Genomic DNA, 17,550 nt, shown 5'->3' with positions numbered 1-17,550 from the left:
TTCTCTGTGTTATTACAAAGGTTTTTCGACCCCCTCAGATACATGGCTTCCTGTTCTGGGGATTTATTGGCAGTGGGCTCCTGTTGGGTACCTGTGCATGCTATTGTTGCTGCACACGCTGCCGCCCTCGGCCCGCAGTGTTGACCTTTCCACCGCCACCCCCTTACCCCTCGCCCCTTTGTGGAAGCTTGTGTTGGAGCCAGAGTCCCCAGTGTATAACTCCCTGAAAGTATATAACTCCCTAGAAATACCCTATTGCAGCAATTATGAAACGCCCCAAAAGGAAAGCCCCAAGGTCCAAGCCTTGATGAATATTCACATTGAGGAAGTTGATGCCACTAAATTGGCATCAAAAGGAGGGGATTGATGGGGATTTTGAGGGGGCCTTGCCTGCCCCAGACTTGCCTCCCCCAGACCATGCCCCACTTACCCCAAGCTGAGGTAGCTGAGCATAAGTGACAGAAGGCCATTATAGGTCAGCTTGGCATAAAGGCATAGGAAAATTTGTAATAGCTTGTGTGGCATAATCAAAAGGCCAACAGGAGAAAGGGAAACTAACGCCTACTGATAATTGTGTAACATGGCCTAGTATAACAGTATATCAGCAATGGAAAATTAATAAAGCAGAAGAGTCTTGTACAATGTAACCGCACGTAGGTGGGCGCATATACAGTTAGGAAAGGGCTTACTGTACAACTCTATTGGAAACCATTGTATTAAGCAATTTAGTAAACAATAAGGTAACGCAAGATAAGGTAACGCAAGAAGAGGGACATGGCGAAAGCAGGAGCATCTAGGACAATAACAGGAAAACACCTAGATGGTGAGGGGCTCTGATTGGCTTACTGATAAGATTTGTAATTGTGATTACGCGTTGCGGTTTTTACCTTTATAAGCTTGGAGCAATGTAATCAACGTAAGGCAGCTATCCCCTTGCATGGGGCCATGCTGACCTTCCCTATATGCATATTTGTATTCTAATAAAGGAGCCTCAGGCTGTGTCTGACCCAAAATCAACAGTGTGGTTAATTTTTCCACAACACCAGGAAGAGCTTGGTATTGTTCCTTCGACCATAGTGGAGTGAAGTGTTACTCAATATGACTAAGGGTGACAGGATTGGATCTAGAAGAGTGGGGTGGGTTGTGCCCCCCCCCCAACAAACAATGTAAATGATTGTTAAAGAGCAGCCTCTAGTGGTAGATGGGCACAGAGAAGATCACATTGCCTACCTTCATCCCGGATAGTCCAGGAAAGCAGCTGTGATGAGAAGCAAGAGGCTGTGGGTCAAACTCACCTCAGTCTCTGAAATTAGAGAGACTGCCTGGGTGTGTTGCAATGTGATGCTGCAGAGTACAGGTGAGACAAGCAGCCAGAACCCCCCAAAGCACAGCTAAGCAGCCAGAGACGCAGCTTGGATGTGCTGAGTCAGTAACGTCTGGCCTGAGCTCCTAAGGATCCCGGGGTGGATTTAAATTGATTCCAGCTCCCCGACACCACTAGCTCTCCCAACAGCAAGTCACCCCCTGCCCTGCTTTGTGAGCTCAGTAGTCCTCACAGGTCCACGGAGATTGCAGTTGGTGGAAGCTTCTAAGGCTGAGTTTGCATGTTATTTCTCTGCTGTTGTTCTTTTTCCATTAGCTGCTCCTGGCTTTATACAGCTAAAGTTTCTCACTGGAGGAGACTGCAGCACTGTTACAGTTCTGGCATAGGGACAATCACAAGTGACATTCTCAGAGCTGCACTATGTTCACCCTTCCTGATCAAAGCCTCCACTGCAGCAATGATTTCTGAAACAGAGGCATTTACCAACCATCTTTCCTACTTATCCTATTGGCCAAATTAATCCCTGTTAATTCCCCAGGAATGTAGCTGAATCTGTGACCTTTCTGGGTCCATCAACAGTGGTAAAAAGTGCTAGAAACTGGCAGGCCCCCCTTATTCCACAGGACAAGGTTACCTTCCACTACCTTGCCAGTTCAATTCAATCCTGAGCACTCTAGGTGCGAGGGGAAGGGTCAGTCTCCATGAGCTCAGTCAGACTGTTCACTGGGCTGGAGGAGGAGCAGGAATTAGTTCTTCACTCTCAGCGAAATGATCCTTTAAACATGCTGGGCATCTCCCTGCCTTACAGCCAAAGTGACAAAGTTATAGAAACAAAGACAAGCTGCAGTTATTACAATTGCATTTTATTGTTGCCCTGCAGGGCAGGAATAATTACTTGATCACAAAGGTGTAGGTTAAAGAACACCCCTATCATTTATTGGGGAATGGGGAAAGACGGCACGGATGGTTACTTCTCTACACTTGAGATTGTGATCATCTACTTCTAATGCATGTGTGGCATTTTTAGAGTGGTGCAGGAATTTATTAACATCACTGCTCTTAAGGTGTGTGGAAATCGGGCAGTTAAATACCCATTCACCATTTTGAATGTATATATTTGGTGCACTGAAGTTAATGTAAGCAGCAATTGTGGGATGTCTACAAAGCTGAAGTTACTCTGGAATTTCCTTTTGCATAGGATTAAAGTTCATATCAACTGATAATTTGCTTCCATACTACTTGGTTATCTTACCTATTAAAAGCTAATCTCAACTCAGTCCTTCACTATAACCCCTAAAACCTGTACAAGGACCTGAAATCCCTAGTTTGTCACCAAGTGGAATCTCAAATTTGTGAAATTCAAGGGAAAAACAAAAAAAAAAAAATCCTAAAAACTGCACCCAGGAAGGAAATCTGATCCCCGATTTACTGCCTATTCTGAGTTATTAGCAAGTTCTATGAAATCAGTAAAAATCATCCAGTGTGTAGTGTAATTATATGAACTGCATCCAAAGGGGAGACAGTTTATCACAATATGGCTCACAGGTCTCAGCTATTCATTGTGACTTTAGCTCCTGCTTCAGTTTCTCAATCTCCAGATAAAGTTTTCGTACTTCCAGCAGAGTTCTCAGTTCCTCCAGAGGCACACCACACTCTGTGAACTCTCTGCTCTCAGGAACCATCTCACACACACCAGAAGTGCTTTGCTTTGTCTGTAAAAGAGAATGAACATGCTTATGCTGCAGAAAAGGACTTGCCGTCAAGTATGCTTGCTTGTTTGAGTCTGAACCATCATCTAGTGTGTTACACGTATCTGCCTCAGGGCCTGAGCATGCTGTGCACCCTCACATCCTATTCAATTCTACAGAAACTGACTGTGCTAAGCAACAGTGATGAGGTTTTGAGCAACATAAGGTTCTGGCACATAGATTATAAACACATTGGACGGGAACCAGCCTTCCTTTTAGGTAGAGCTGAGGACACTGCAATATCTCACTAATTAGTAACATACACTTTCATTGCCTAGAAAACCCGACTGTTTGTAATAGGGAAGATTTCCTCCTGTTGTGATTTTTACTCAAATTTTACTTTTTGGATGGAGCAGCTGCTATCAAAGGAAGAAAGCTTTTTTAAAAAAATAGATGGGTGTACTGAGGGATAATTTCAGATAAATATTTTTTCGCCATATGGTGCATCAATCGCATATGTCCCTACCTAATCACAAAGGCCTCATGAAGTTAAGTCTTTGCTTCATTAAATCAAAGCATGGTTACTACTATTCTTTATATTAGAAATTGGGCAGGGTGCATAAAGAAAGCCAACTGATCAGTGATACTTACACACTTCGGTAATGCCGTCCAGCTGCCGTCTGCTAAGCAAGTAATACTAGATCTGTCTGTTGCAGGCAGGTGGGAATGGCTTGAAAACTGGTACCCAGGAGAGCATTTGAAAGGAATGGTTTCATTCACACTGTACCACATTTTTTCATCCAATGCCTTCAGCGGGTTTCCATTTTGCATGTCTGGCTTCTGACACCCAACTACAAAGAAAAAGAAGAGAAGGCAGTTCATTGAGAGGAGCAGATGCACTGTGAATGTTGGTTATTGCTCAAAATGGAAAAGAAACAAACAGTAGGTAAAGGTTCTTGAGTTTATTTCACTAATATTTCTGGTTTATAAACAACCAGTAAAGCCAGTTATCCCATGAATCTCTCAATAGAGAAAGAGGGTCCATGATGGAGTGTGGAGCCAACACTGAAGTGAATTGGAACAGCAGGTGTTCAGGACTCAGAGTGACTATCAAGTGATCCAATCAACACCTACAATGAGGCATTAGATTCCAGTCCCACCATTCTACTAAACCAAGACCTAAAGAAAAGCATTTGAGTTAAACACAGAAATCCCATCCAGTATTTTACAAGACTGCCATTTCGTGGAGGTGTCACCAGCTGGGGCAGCAGAGCACAGGTGTTTTTTTGGGGGATCATTAACATGCAGTTTGTTCCTGTGCACTCTTATGGTAAAAACCTCTTCCCTTTATTGCAGTCAGACTCCTTTGCAGCAAGAGACGAGTTCACAGAAGTCAATGGAGTCACCTGGGCTTCTCACTGGTGGAATGAAGAGCAGAACTTGCTCCTTAACAGTGTCTTAGCTCCTATAGTGACTTGCATCTTGAAGGATCCCAGAGGGCTTTTCTTGATACTACACGGATTTGCACTTTACAGGAGCCCCTTCCCCACTGGAATGCAGCCTCTTCTAGGGCAGGGCACAGTATCTGACCAGACAGAGGTTCGTGTTAAGTCTGAATCAAGGAACAACCAAAGCTAGTGCACTTCTGGCAGCTGACCTATTTCCCAGGCAACTCACACTGAAAACCAGGCCACATAGGAACATCAGATTATTTCCTTTAAAAAAAATTCTAGGAAGAGGTTAAGCTTTAGTCTTCAGGGGCAGCTGCAGCAAATAGTTTCTTCCTGCACTGGATTTTCAATTATGTTGAGACTACTGGCAGGTTATTCCCACTTTTTGGAGACAGGCTGTTTCACAAACTCCCTGATGTCACATCCAGAGGGCACCACATACCTAAAGGGATGATACCAGGAGACCTGAGTTGGGAAACCAGAAACCTGGAGATGGATGACAGACTGACAATATCCTGAACAAACCGCATGGAATTAAGATTAATTTAATTCCATGAAGTTTCATTTTATTGAATTAGGGTTAATACCTTTGAGGTCCACTGTATTAAAACCCAGTTGTGACTGTGTAGTGGCATTGCATGTATCTTCGCTAGAGGGAGGAGGATGCTAGTATACTTCCTCCCTTATCAGCCTTTGAAGCCAGCCCCCAGAGAGGTGCATATACCGGTTCAAACTGGAGTCTCCTGGGACCAACAAATAAAGTTGTTTTTGTATAAATAGCGTTTGCCTTTTTTTATTATTATTAAAAACAGCCTCAGGGCTTTCTTCCTGATCCAGCAAATGGATAGGATCCCTTGTCCATGGAGGGCCCCAATCCTTTGGAAAGGCTTGGAAGGATCAGGTGCTTGTTCTGAGCTAGAGCTGTGATGAATAAATAACCAGAAGGAATCCCCCTTGGGTGGCAGATGAAGGACTATGCCTGCCAGAATCCAGAGATGTGGTGGGGTTAAATACAGGAAGCTTATTGGCATGTATGTTGTTCTCTCTGTAATGCTTTTTACCATAAAATAAAGTAAACCTGCATAGGAAGAACTGTGTGGTATGTATAACTGTAGCAATTATACCTGTTAAAAACCCTTTGAAGAGAAAGCAAGCAGGTGTCCCTAGGCAACCTCTCTGTGCTGGGAAATATATGGTGAAAGGCAGGGGTACTGTGCAGCCTGGAGATATTCCAGTCAGAAGGGACAGAGACATGGGTCTTCACTCAATAGACAACAGCTGAGGCACTCTAGCCGTTATACCTCCACCTACAGGGTGAGGTGGCATCCAGGGAACAGATACTGCCCCAGTGGACACTGCTATTCAAAAGATTGTCTTGCACACATGGGGCTCATGCACTCCACAAGTGTAATCTGTTCAGACAATCACTCAAACAACATTTAACACCAGTTACACTGCAGCATCTCCAGTCAGACTGCTCTTAAAACCATTAAAGTTGCTTACATTCACATTCCTGCTTTTGGGAGCTTTATATTACGCATGAAGTTGCAACCCACCAAACCATGCCTCTAAAACCCTCACAATCCCAGTTAAGATTGGCAACCCATCAAGAATAAGCCCAAGATGATGGAGCTGCCTGGATACCAAGTACATAAACACATTGTTAGCTAAATGCAATAGTGTGTACATAAACATTGCACTGCAGTCACCAACATGAGGCTTGCACAATGGTCTATTTTGCACACACCCCCAAACCACACACACCCCAAACACACCTCATGAGCCTTCCCAGAAAGTCCTGACAAAGAGGGTTGCCAAACAATCCTGCCTGTATGTCTTCCCCTTCCCTCTCCCACATGCTAGCACTCAAATAGTAGGGTACTGGCATAACAGCAAAACCTTAGTTTAAGAGCTTCTCTCTACCTAAAGTCATCTGTTTGTGATATGAGAATTAACTACAGTCTTGGAACACTAAAGGGAGAGATGAGGACCACAGGATGTACAAGAGGCAAAATGGTTTCCAGAAATTATTTATTAAGTGACATTCCTTCTTTAGAGATTGCAGTTCCAACAGTAACTAGTTTTCAAGATACGTATTTACAGGAAATATGGACTTTCCTCAGGTTTATGGATTTGCTTAGCAATCAAAATATACTTGTTCCTGGGAGGAGATAGAATAAGAGGAGGATGAAAACAGTTGCTACTAACCTTTGCATTCAGGTGCAGACCCACTCCACTCTCCAGTGATATTATCTTTTGTTGTACAATGAATGGAGGCCACTCCGATAAGAGAGAAGCCCTGGTCACATTTGTAAGTTACTTTTGAGCCAAAGGAAAACTTTTCTCCACTCAGAGCATTATGGAATCCATGGGTGATATCAGGAGGTGGACGACAAGGTATTGCTGAAGAAAAGAATGTCAACGTGAAAATTACAGTTCACATTGAAAGTAAACTGAAAAGAGAGTTTTCACTAAGAAAGTTGTCTCAGATCCCCCCAGAAAGCTATGTAGCCATTTGGAAGGGTACTTAACATTGCATTTTAACATTTGAAGCAAGACTCCTTTCAGATTCTGAAGGTTTTTCTGCTTTTAGGCTTGACCCAACCCAGTATATCCATTGCTCAAAGAGGATGCTCCATAAAACACCAGCTCTGGAAGATGACCTTAACAGAGCGTGCCCCTTCCCAACATTAGCCTCAGGGAGCCAGAACCTCTTCCCCACCATCTCTAGATGTAGTGTTGTTCCACCAGCAGAAAACTAAGCTAGACATTGGTTGTAGCAGCAGCTGATTCTAGACTGGACCATCATTAGCATGATTGACAGACCAAGCCCAGAAAGCATTCAAGAGATCAAATTAAGGTAGAGGCAAATTAATTGCGATTCACTCCCAAAGAGCCTCAGATTTTAAGTGAATAGTCAGATTTGGGAAGGGTCAAAACTTCTTGAAGTCATTATCATGCCTTTCACTTGGCGAACAGCAGGATTACACAGATACAATAGTGAAGAGGTGCCATGAGGCCTGTTGGATTATGAATATTAAACAGTGGCAGGTGAACAATCTAGAGGGGACTCTGTTTTTCAGCACTGATGCTGTTGCAGTCATCCAAACACCAATGGTGAATCACAGTATGATTTCATTCCTCCCCTCAACCATACAGCCTCAAGTTTTACTCTTATTTGGATTAAAAGACGTAAGAACAGAGACTCCTCTGTAGCACCAGCTATGCTGCATCATCTCCAGACATGAACTGTTATTAAAAATCATTAGTTTACCTTGGCAAAGTGGAAGCCTCCGATCCCAATTAGCGCTATGTCTGGCAACCTTACAGAGGGCAGAAGTTGTTCCTATTAATCTGTAACTAAAGAAAGAAAAAAGGTTCAAGTTTGTTATGGAAGAAAGCAAAGAACTAGGTTACAGTTCAGAAAGATGGAACATGGTTGCTTTATGCAAGTAGGTGGAGACAAATGATTGACCAGGGTCATCTCTGGTATAAAAACATGAGATGTCTAACACCGTAGGACTAAGGAACACTAAGTAATTAAAGGCAATCTAGAGCTGTAAACCAGTGAGTAGAAGCTTGTACAACTGTTGGCAAAAGAATGCCCTCACTTCTCATCTACACTAGTCAGATGCTTGGGAATGCTTGTTAATTCTTTGCAAAGGGGAACAAGTGATCCTTCTTCTAAATTGGAGATACGAGTAGTAAGGAGTGCAAATCTCTAACAGGTGGAAGAAGGCTCTAACCATCCCTGCTATAGAACTTAATGCCCAGGAAATCATGTTATTTTAGACACGACTGGTCTGCTCATGGTGCTTTCATGTGGAAAAAGGGGTTGGCCTTGCTGGGTAGGAGGCTGTGCCTCATCTGATGTTTCTAAGATGTAGGAGGGTGTTAGAAATGAGAGCTGCCGCTATTCTACCCCTTAGAATTACTGTGCTTTTATCTGCAGCAGTACTAGACACCTCTTCTCTGAATGCCCAGGTGTTACCCCAGTTGTCAATGACTCAGCTTAAGCAGCTCCCCTTACCTTTCCTCCCCAGCAATGTTTTGTAAAATAAAAATCAGACCTAAAGACAACCCATCCTGACAGAAGCAATGGAGAGAAGTCAGCTGTCCTGGACTGTCACCCACCTGACCCGATCTCCCTTCCATATTCAAAACCTGAGCATCTTAATTGTCCAGGACCCAACCTAACCCTGAACTCATGGACCTGCACAAATCCAAGGCCTTCAGTCCATGTAGACTATTGCAAGGAAACCCTGCCTACCTAAATCCTTCAACTGTGGATCATCCTACTTCACCCAGAAGGCAGGCTGACAACCAATCCACAGAAAAAGGCATTTAACTTCCCTGGGGTTTGGCCAGCCAGCCACCATCAGGGAGTTACCACCCTCACCATAACTCCTCATTCAGACTGGGGGAGGTGTCAGCTTCTACCCAGAGCCATCTGACTCCTCTTCCCAGAGGACTTAACTTTTGAGGGCTTGAACTGGCAGCAGGGGTTGTGATACAGGGAAATACCTGCACTTGTTAGTAGTTGTTTTTTTTATTCCCAATACAATGCAATCTATTCAGTTATCTCAACACCCAGAAAGCATCTGCTCAGTGGAATGAGGCCACAACCCATTTATGATTCCCCAAGGCTTGCCACGTAACCCATATGGACAAAAGCAACAACTGAACCTGACACTACCCTGATAACTATTGACAGCTATAATGAAGGGACAGGCAAATATTTGCTGTTGTAGAGTAGGAAGAAGTCTGCCCACAAAAGGCAGCACCGGGTAGAAGCAATATTCTGCCTCACAATCCCAACACCTATTCAAGACACTAGGACTGACCAATAACAGCCCTTGTAACACAGCAGAGATGGCACCAATCAGTGAGTGCCACATTACCCTTCAGGTGAGGCTTTCCCTTATGACTCATGATCCAGCAGCTGCTGGGATAACCTGTTGAAGGTTTAGGCTGGGATTTCCAAAAGCACCTGAGTGAGTTAGGTGTCCATCTCCCACTGAAGAACAGCCATAAATGGGTAGCTAGCATCCTCCAACTCCTTTGAAGGTCAAGTGTAGTTGTTAATGAGGGCCCTGCCCATAGCTACAGATTTACAGCACACCACTCACTTATGTTCTTGAAGTTAAGCAGGATGTCTAGTCTCATTTTGCCAGACTTCACCAGCAATTTTACACCAATCTAGGTTCTGTTAATTAGTCAAAAGCAGCAACTTGCCACTCACCCTTCATTACAGGAGAAGGTTGCTTTTAAACCAGACCGGAGATCAGTCAAATCAACTCTGCCATTTTCTAGTTCTAGTGGTTTACATGATATTCCTAGAAGAAAGACAACAGTTAGTGTTACGTCATGTGACCTTAATGGGTAAAAGAAAAAAGGGATATGGTAACTTGCTCCCCTAACATAGAAAATACTATGGCAGATCAAACCAATGGTCTAATCCAGTGGTTAACCTTTTTTGGGATGAGGACTCCTTTGCAAAATGTTTAAGGGCTGTTGTGACCCAATAAATAGTCTGGGCATGGAGGCTCTGGGGTGGTTTCGGTCAGGTCCTGCATCCCAGGAGGGTTGGGCCCTGCCTGGCACTCACCCCACAGTGGTGGTTCCTGCAGTTTCTGTGCCAAGGGGCTTGCTGAGCTGGTGTGTCTGCTTCAGTCATTGCAACCTCCAGGATTGTAACATCACTATGGTTTGGCCCCTGCCCCTGCCTGGACTAAATTTGAGTGGAGTTGTGACCTGGCTCATGGGGTCAGTGCCACTCAGATTTAGCCAACCCACAATGGCACATTAGCCACTGACCCAACAGGGCCCTTGCCCACAGGCTTGGCCAATTGGGGCCCCCCCAGAAAAGTGAGTGCCCCGGTACCCCAACCCACTATTGCACCCACCCAATGCTCCTGCCAGGGAGTGGGGTCAGAGAATAGGGTCTTGCAGGAGTGCCAGGTGAGCAGGGCAGGGCAAGCTTCCGCACCCCAACCCGGCTCCCTGGCTGGAGTGCCTGGGAAGGAAGATGGGGACTGCAGGTAGAAGAGGTGGGAAGTACCCCTCCCCCCCCCACACACACACTTGCTGTGGCCCAGGGCCCCGCAAACCCCTAATCTGCTTCCTGCCTACCCAGGCTGCTGTCATCATGGCAGCTGGGCCAAACTGAGTGGTGCTGGAATCTGGTAGTTTTATTATGAATTAGCATTTTATCAAGTTTGTAATACATTGTTATTCAATACGGGGTTTACTTTTAGAAAATGATTTTATTATGACTAAAATCTATATTCGTTAGTTTTCTAAGATAACCAATAAATAAATAGTTCCGCCTCACCTAGGCATTAGGAAATAGAGTGACTTCAATTTTTCAAAAAGATAGTACACCAAGGTTTTTCCACTTAGCTGCAGAATTTGTGATGTTCCCTAAGCCAAGAATGGGAAATACTATGAATATGATTAATTTAACTGCAGCAAGTGGTAGCTGTATTGGCATAGAACACTAGAGAAAACATGAGATGGTAAGAACCAAGATCATTGGGGAAATTAAAGCAAGTTAAGGTTTAAATGTCCTTTATTTTATACCTCCATTTAAAGCTGACTAGCAGAGATAAAGTACCAAATTCCAGTAACTTCACTGGCGGGCACTGAATGCCTCCCAATAGTCACAGGAACATTATAGGGACAGCGGAGTCTCTGGGAGACCAGCAGTGCTGGGTTTACAATGGCACCAGTGGTGCCATCCCCGTGCTCAGAAGGGGCTCCAGCCTGCTCTGCTTGCACTGTGCCCTGAGACCCTAACAGCCCACTGGCTCCCCATCACCTATCACTTGCTGCTCAGGCCGAGGGATCCTCTCTGCCCCCTGGCCCCACCCCCTTCTCTCTGACCCCTGGCCAGACCCAAGTGCACCTCTGGCTCTGGGCAGTCTCTATTTCCCACCATCTGTGGGGCCCCACCTGTCTTCCTGGAGCTGAACCCCCCTGAGACTGGTGCAGAAGCCTAGACAGACAGTCTCAACCAGTTGCAGGGGTGGAGGGACAGTGGTGGGGAGCTTGGCTAGGCCCCTCCAGGCAAGTGCATCTTGAGGGAGCCTGGCTGGGGCGGCATGCCCTGGCCTGGTTGATCACGCCACTCCTGAGGGGATGGAGCAATTCCCCATCCTGGGACCAACCTGGCCGGGCTGCTGGCTTAGTCTGGCAGACACAGTCAGCTCCCCGAGGGCCAGTGAGTGTGGCCAGGAGGAAGAGCATGGGGGAGTGGGTTTCTGGTGGGCCTGAGGGGGGTGCTTGGCTGTGAAGTGGCAGGGAAGATCTGTGTGGGTGGAGGGCACTGGGTAGGGGTGGTGGTGTGCAGGGTGCTGTGCATTTGTGGCAGGGTCTGCAGGGGCATTGGGCATAGCAGGTACAGGGGGCTCTGGCCATAGAGAATCGGAGGGTGATTCTAGTGTTGGGCGGGGGGGTGGAGGGACTGTGTGGTGCAGTATGAAACTACCCCTGAGCGGAAGGAGAATGCCAGCAGCACAGGGCTGGGAGGGCCTTTGTGCATCTGGCAACTGTTGGTTTGTAAATAGTACCTCACACTGGGCTGGGAAGAGCAGGGTCACCCCTCCCATGCCCTTGGCTGGCCCCTCGCCTTGCTCCATTGCCCCCATGGGGGCCCACAAATATGCTTGGCACCAGGCCCACAAAAGGTTCATTCTGCCCTGTAACAAGAAAAGCATTATTCTAATGTTGCTGTCTAGGGTCTACAACAGGGGTTGGCAACCTATGGCACAAGTGGGAGGGAGAAGATAGGTACCCATTGTATGTGGGCAGGGCCAGGACCCCAGACCAGCAGCAGGTTGAGCAGGTCCGACAGTCGGGATCCCAGCTGGCAGGAGCCGGCGGATGGAACCCCTGAGCGGCAGTGGACTGAGCTGCTCAGCCCACTGCCAGTCTGGGGTTCTGGCTGCCAGACCCTTGCCAGCAGGGGTCCCGGCCGCAGACCCTGCTCAGCCCGCTGCTGGCCTAGGTGAACAGAACCCCAGACCAGCAGCGGCATAAGATCAATATTTTAATTTAATTTTAAACGAAGCTTCTTAAACATTTTGAAAAACTTGTTTATTTTACAATACAATAGCTTAGTTATATAATATAGACTTCTAGAGAGACCTTCTAAAAAACATTAAAATGCATTACCGGTATGCAAAACCTTAAAGCGAATAAATGATGACTGGGCACACCACTTCTGAAAGGTTGCCAACCCTTGGTCTATAACATGCTGACGCATAAAAAGGGTCAAGAAAGATGGTAAATCTATCCCTCCTCTTAAGCCTGAGAGCATTCAGCTCAGAAAACAGAAATGACTGGAAGATGGTATGTCACACACATAAAGTGACCTGCCAAGACAAGTGTTGGGAATTGTAAATATGTCATTTAAAAAAAACAAACCAACAAACCAAACAACTATTAACCTAAGCAAGAACTGACTAAACGGGATTTAGAAAGTGTTCATGGAAGCCAGTGGTTAACAGTGAACCAGTCACAGAATTGGGACTCCCTTGTTTTGCAAAAAAGGGAGCTTGTAAATCAGTTAGACACAAAAGCAACAAAGATATTCACCTACACAAAACTCAGAGTTTATTACTGACCATGTTGAATCTGCACCACAGTCAAGGAAAAGAGACTTTTGAGGGGCCAGAATGTACCCTGGGCGACAGGAATATTTCACATAGGCCTGGTCTACACTACGAGTTTCATCTCGAATTTAGCAGCTTTAAACTGAATTAACCCTGCACCCATCCACACAACAAAGACCTTTACTTCGATATAAAGGGCTCTTAATATAGATATCTGTACTCCTCCCGGACAAGGGGAGTAGTGCTGAAATCAGTATTGCCATTTCGAATTCATAGAATAGAATATCAGGGTTGGAAGGGACCCCAGGAGGTCATCTAGTCTAACTCCCTGCTCAAAGCAGGACGAATTCCCAATTAAATCATCCCAGCCAGGGCTTTGTCAAGCCTGACCTTAAAACCCTTTAAGGAAGGAGAGTCCACCACCTCCCTAGGTAACCCATTCCAGTGCTTCACCACACTGAGTGAAAAAGTTTTTCCTAATATCCAACCTAAACCTCCCCCACTGCAACTTGAGACCATTGCTCCTTGTTCTGTCATTAGGTACCACCAAGAACAGTCTAGATCCATCCTCTTTGGAACCCCCTTTCAGGTAGGGGAAAGCAGCTATCAAATCCCCCTCATTCTTCTCTTCTGCAGGCTAAACAATCCCAGTTCCCTCAGCCTCTCCTCATAAAAGTCATGTGCTCCAGCCCCCTAATCATTTTTGTTGCCCTCCGCTGGACTCTTTGCAATTTGTCCACATCCTTCTTGTAGTGTGGGGCCCAAAACTGGACACAGTACTCCAGATGAGGCCTCACCAACGCTGAATAGAGGTTGAATGACCAATGTCGAATGATCACGTCCCTTGATCTGCTGGCAATGCCCCAACTTATACTGCCCAAAATGCCGTTAGCCTTCTTGGCAACAAGGGCACACTGTTGGCTCATATCTAGCTTCTCGTCCACTGTAACCCCTAGGTCCTTTTCTGCAGAACTGCTTCCTAGCCATTCAGTCCCAAGTCTTAACAGTGAATGGGATTCTTCCGTCCTAAGTGCAGGACTCTGTATTTGTCCTTGTTGAACCTCATCAGGTATCTTTTGGCCCAGCCCTCTAGTTTGTCTAGGCCCCTCTGTATCCTATACCCTACTCTCCAGCATATCTACCACTCCTCCAAGTTTAGTGTCCTTTGCAAACTTGCTGAGAGTGCAGTCCACGCCATCCTCCAGATCATTAATGAAGATATTGAACAAAACCAGCCCCAGGACCAACCCTTGGGGCGCTCCACTTGAAACTGGCTGCCAACTAGACATGGAGCCATTGATCACTATCCGTGGACCCCGTCGATCCAGGGAATTAGGGTTAGTGTGGCCTCCGGGAGCTATCCCACAGTGCACCATTGTGACCGCTCTGGACAGCAATCTGAACTCGGATGCACTGGCCAGCTAGACAGGAAAAGTCCCATGAACTTTTGAATGTCATTTCCTGTTTGCCCGGCATGGAGAGCACAGGTGACCACACAGAGCTCATCAGCACAGGTAACCATGCAGTCCGATAATCGAAAAAGAGCACCAGCATGGACTGTATGGGAGGTACTGGATCTGATCGCTGTATGGGGGCGAGGATTCCGTGCTAGCAGAACTATGTTCCAAAAGAGGAAATGCCAGAGAGACAGACAGAAGCAGGGGGGAAGCAAGTCAGCTATAAGAGATACAGGCTGTTTAACAGAACTGGGCAATCCCCGTAACTCGTTTCCTTGGGGGCAATGTGGATGGATTGTTCCCATCGCTGCTTTGCTGGAGGGTTTGATACAAGAGCGTCACTGACACCCCGGCAGGAGCGCGCACCGCCGTGCAAGCCCCAGGCAGACTCTGCACGGCCCGGGCCGTGCACGGACCAGCCCGCTCTACCGATCCCAGCCGGCCACGAGCCGGTTCCGCTCCCGCGGCCAGTCACGGTTTCTAGGAGCGGGAACAGCCTGAAACGGGACACAACCGGATCCCGGTTGAAGCGCATCCCGCGGCGGGGAAAGCTCCGAAACCAGCGAGCCGGGGAGGGAGGCGAGCCCCGCCCCACTCACCGCGAGCCCCGGGCAGGGGCAGCAGCAGCAGCAGCGCCAGGAGCCCCCGGGCGCCGGGCGGGCAGCGCGGAGCGGAGACCATGGCAGCGGCAGTTCACTCGCGGGGCGAAGGCTGCGGAGCTTCTGCTGCAGCCCCGGAGCCGCCCCAGCTCAGGGCTAAGGGGGCGGGGCCATGCGGGAAGGGGGCGGAGTCTCAGCCGGGCGGGGCGGGGCTGGTGTCATTGCCCGGCACCCACGTGCTGTCCGGGCAGCAGGTACCTGACCCGGGGCGGGGGCGCTGCGCTTGGCCGGGTCACTGGTTCGACCCCGGGCTCAGCGCCCAGCCCACCCCGTGGGAGGCTCTGCCCGAGCCCACGCGCGGCCCTGGGCCCGTTACACGGAGCGTGGGCAGCTGCTCGTGGGCGGCGGATCTAACCCGCGCCGGCTGTTCGAGCGTCACGTCCCTCGGCCCCTTTCACCCGCCTCCAGCCCCCGGGGCCCCCAGCGCGGAGCCCGCACAACCCCGCAGTGCAACCGCGCCAGGCTCGGAGCAGCTGCGGGGCTTGTGCGCATCAGGGTGAGTGTAAGGGACGTGCCCAGCCGGCCGCGGGTTTCCCTCCCTCTGTGCCCCCCGCGGAGGGGAACAGTAACACCCTCCCCCGGCTGTGCAGCCAGCGACCCCCTGCGTCTCCCCCGCGGGGCTCCGCCCTCCACAGACAAACACCTGTCGGGGCTAGTTCAATCCTCTCTCCCCCGACCCAGGGCCATTGCCCGCCTACCGCGTTAGAGCCAAGGGGGCAGCGTAAGGGGGAGTAGGAATAAAGCCACTTGAAATGGGGCGGGTTCAGGTCCATAAGGGAACAACACAACTGAAATAGGATCCAGGTCTTGTCTATATTCACTGGGGTCATACATCGCTAGACAAACATTCGTGGATCAGCTAAGTGGAAGGAAGTGGTTACCAAGGAATGTAGAAAAACAAACACACCTGGCTCTTGAGTTCTGGGGAATTCAACTCTCAGATTATGCCAGTCCTGAGCTCATTGGAGGGCGGGGATGATTGGTATCTAGCAAACAAAAGGAATATTGATGTTTTCCCCAGAATCACATTAACCTTTCTGGGATGAAATGTGTTACCAATAATTGCCCTGACAATCATACCTTGTTTTGAAGAAGCTGCTTCTGCATCACTGCAAATGGTTGGCATCCAGAGGCACTCAAAGGGAAACTCTTGCTGTTGCTAAACCAGTTGCCCTGCTGGTGACCACCATTGAAAATGAGCAGGGTGTAACATAATTTAGTTGTAAAATCATTGAATTGTTCGGTTTACTGAAGGGACCACAAATGGGTACCAGGAGGGACTGTGAGATCTTATCAAGGGGTAACCTCATCACTAGTGGTGCCTTCTCCAAGCCATCCCAGGTATTAGCTGTGGCCAGGTATTGTGTCTCTATCATCATCTGTCACTCTGGGGACCTTTCCACTCCAGGAACCCCAGTCTTCTCTTCATGACTCAGCCAAGTCACCATGTGTTCTCCCAGCTGGGTTTGTAAACCCTCTCATGAGAGATGATCTCAGGCAGTCTTATCACTCACTGCCCAGCTGGTACCACTTCCTCAGTAGCTAGCAGAGGGACCTAGGCCCACCCTCTCTTCCAGGGCCTGGCTCAGGGGCCCTCTCATTAACAGCCAGGATATGAGCTACTCCATATCTTGTTGCTTTTCCACTAGGCCTTATTCACCTCTCCCCCTTCACTAGGCTCACCAAGCCACACATCCTTCTCCCTAAGAATAACCATAAACTATTGGCATCTAGTTCCCCATACACGTCCCTTCTTCTAGGAAGTAACTGAAGACTCCCAACCCCTTCTGTTGCTAGGCTTCCTGGTTTATATGGGCCCCACCTGTTCCTGCCCAGTTGCACTTGATCTACTTAAATCCCAGTCTCCTCCAGGTGCAGACTGGGTAGATTGGCCCAATTAGCCATATTGAGCCCTCCAGGCCTTGTGTGAAGGTGAACACAGCTGAAAATATTGATTGAAATGACTACTTTCCCTTTTGTTTCTGGGGAATTCAACAGTCAGTTGACTCCAGTAATGAGTCCCTGGGAGAAGAGAGGGGCATGGGTGATAGTTAACCAAGAGGTTGAATACCAGTGTTTTTTCCTCAGTGTGTTTTCCCCAGGCTCTGGGTATCCTTCCCAGGGTAAAGCAGGCCCTTAGCCCAGCCACCTGTTCCTCATCCCAACAATAGGCCAACACCTGAAATCATTCCTCAATCCTTAAATTAGGCAAGAGTTGTTGACTCTGATGGCTGTTTAGTGAGAACATATCCAGTCCTTATTTAAAGACTGCAGGATTTGCCCCCAAATCTTTACTAATTTTTCCTGACTCTGCAAAATGAATATAAACAATGTCATGAAGAGTGAAGACAATGGT

The 17,550-nt window shown here is 47.6% G+C and overlaps 1 protein-coding gene across 1 annotated transcript; it reads right to left on the bottom strand.

Moving 5' to 3' along the window:
• Positions 1–2,171: 2,171 nt before the first annotated feature.
• On the bottom strand, positions 2,172–15,290 carry LOC123369864 (C4b-binding protein alpha chain-like). The gene is made up of 6 exons (XM_045015898.1): positions 15,135–15,290; positions 9,706–9,799; positions 7,738–7,823; positions 6,672–6,866; positions 3,664–3,863; positions 2,172–3,036 (listed from the first exon to the last, which is right to left on the bottom strand). Exons 1-6 carry the CDS (start codon positions 15,214–15,216, stop codon positions 2,881–2,883), a joined length of 813 nt encoding a protein of 270 aa, XP_044871833.1. The 5' UTR covers positions 15,217–15,290; the 3' UTR covers positions 2,172–2,880.
• Positions 15,291–17,550: the final 2,260 nt, after the last annotated feature.

This window comes from Mauremys mutica, chromosome 4, assembly GCF_020497125.1.
Source record: "Mauremys mutica isolate MM-2020 ecotype Southern chromosome 4, ASM2049712v1, whole genome shotgun sequence".
NCBI classification, from domain to species: Eukaryota; Metazoa; Chordata; order Testudines; family Geoemydidae; genus Mauremys; species Mauremys mutica.
This window is presented reverse-complemented; position numbering and strand designations above follow the sequence as displayed.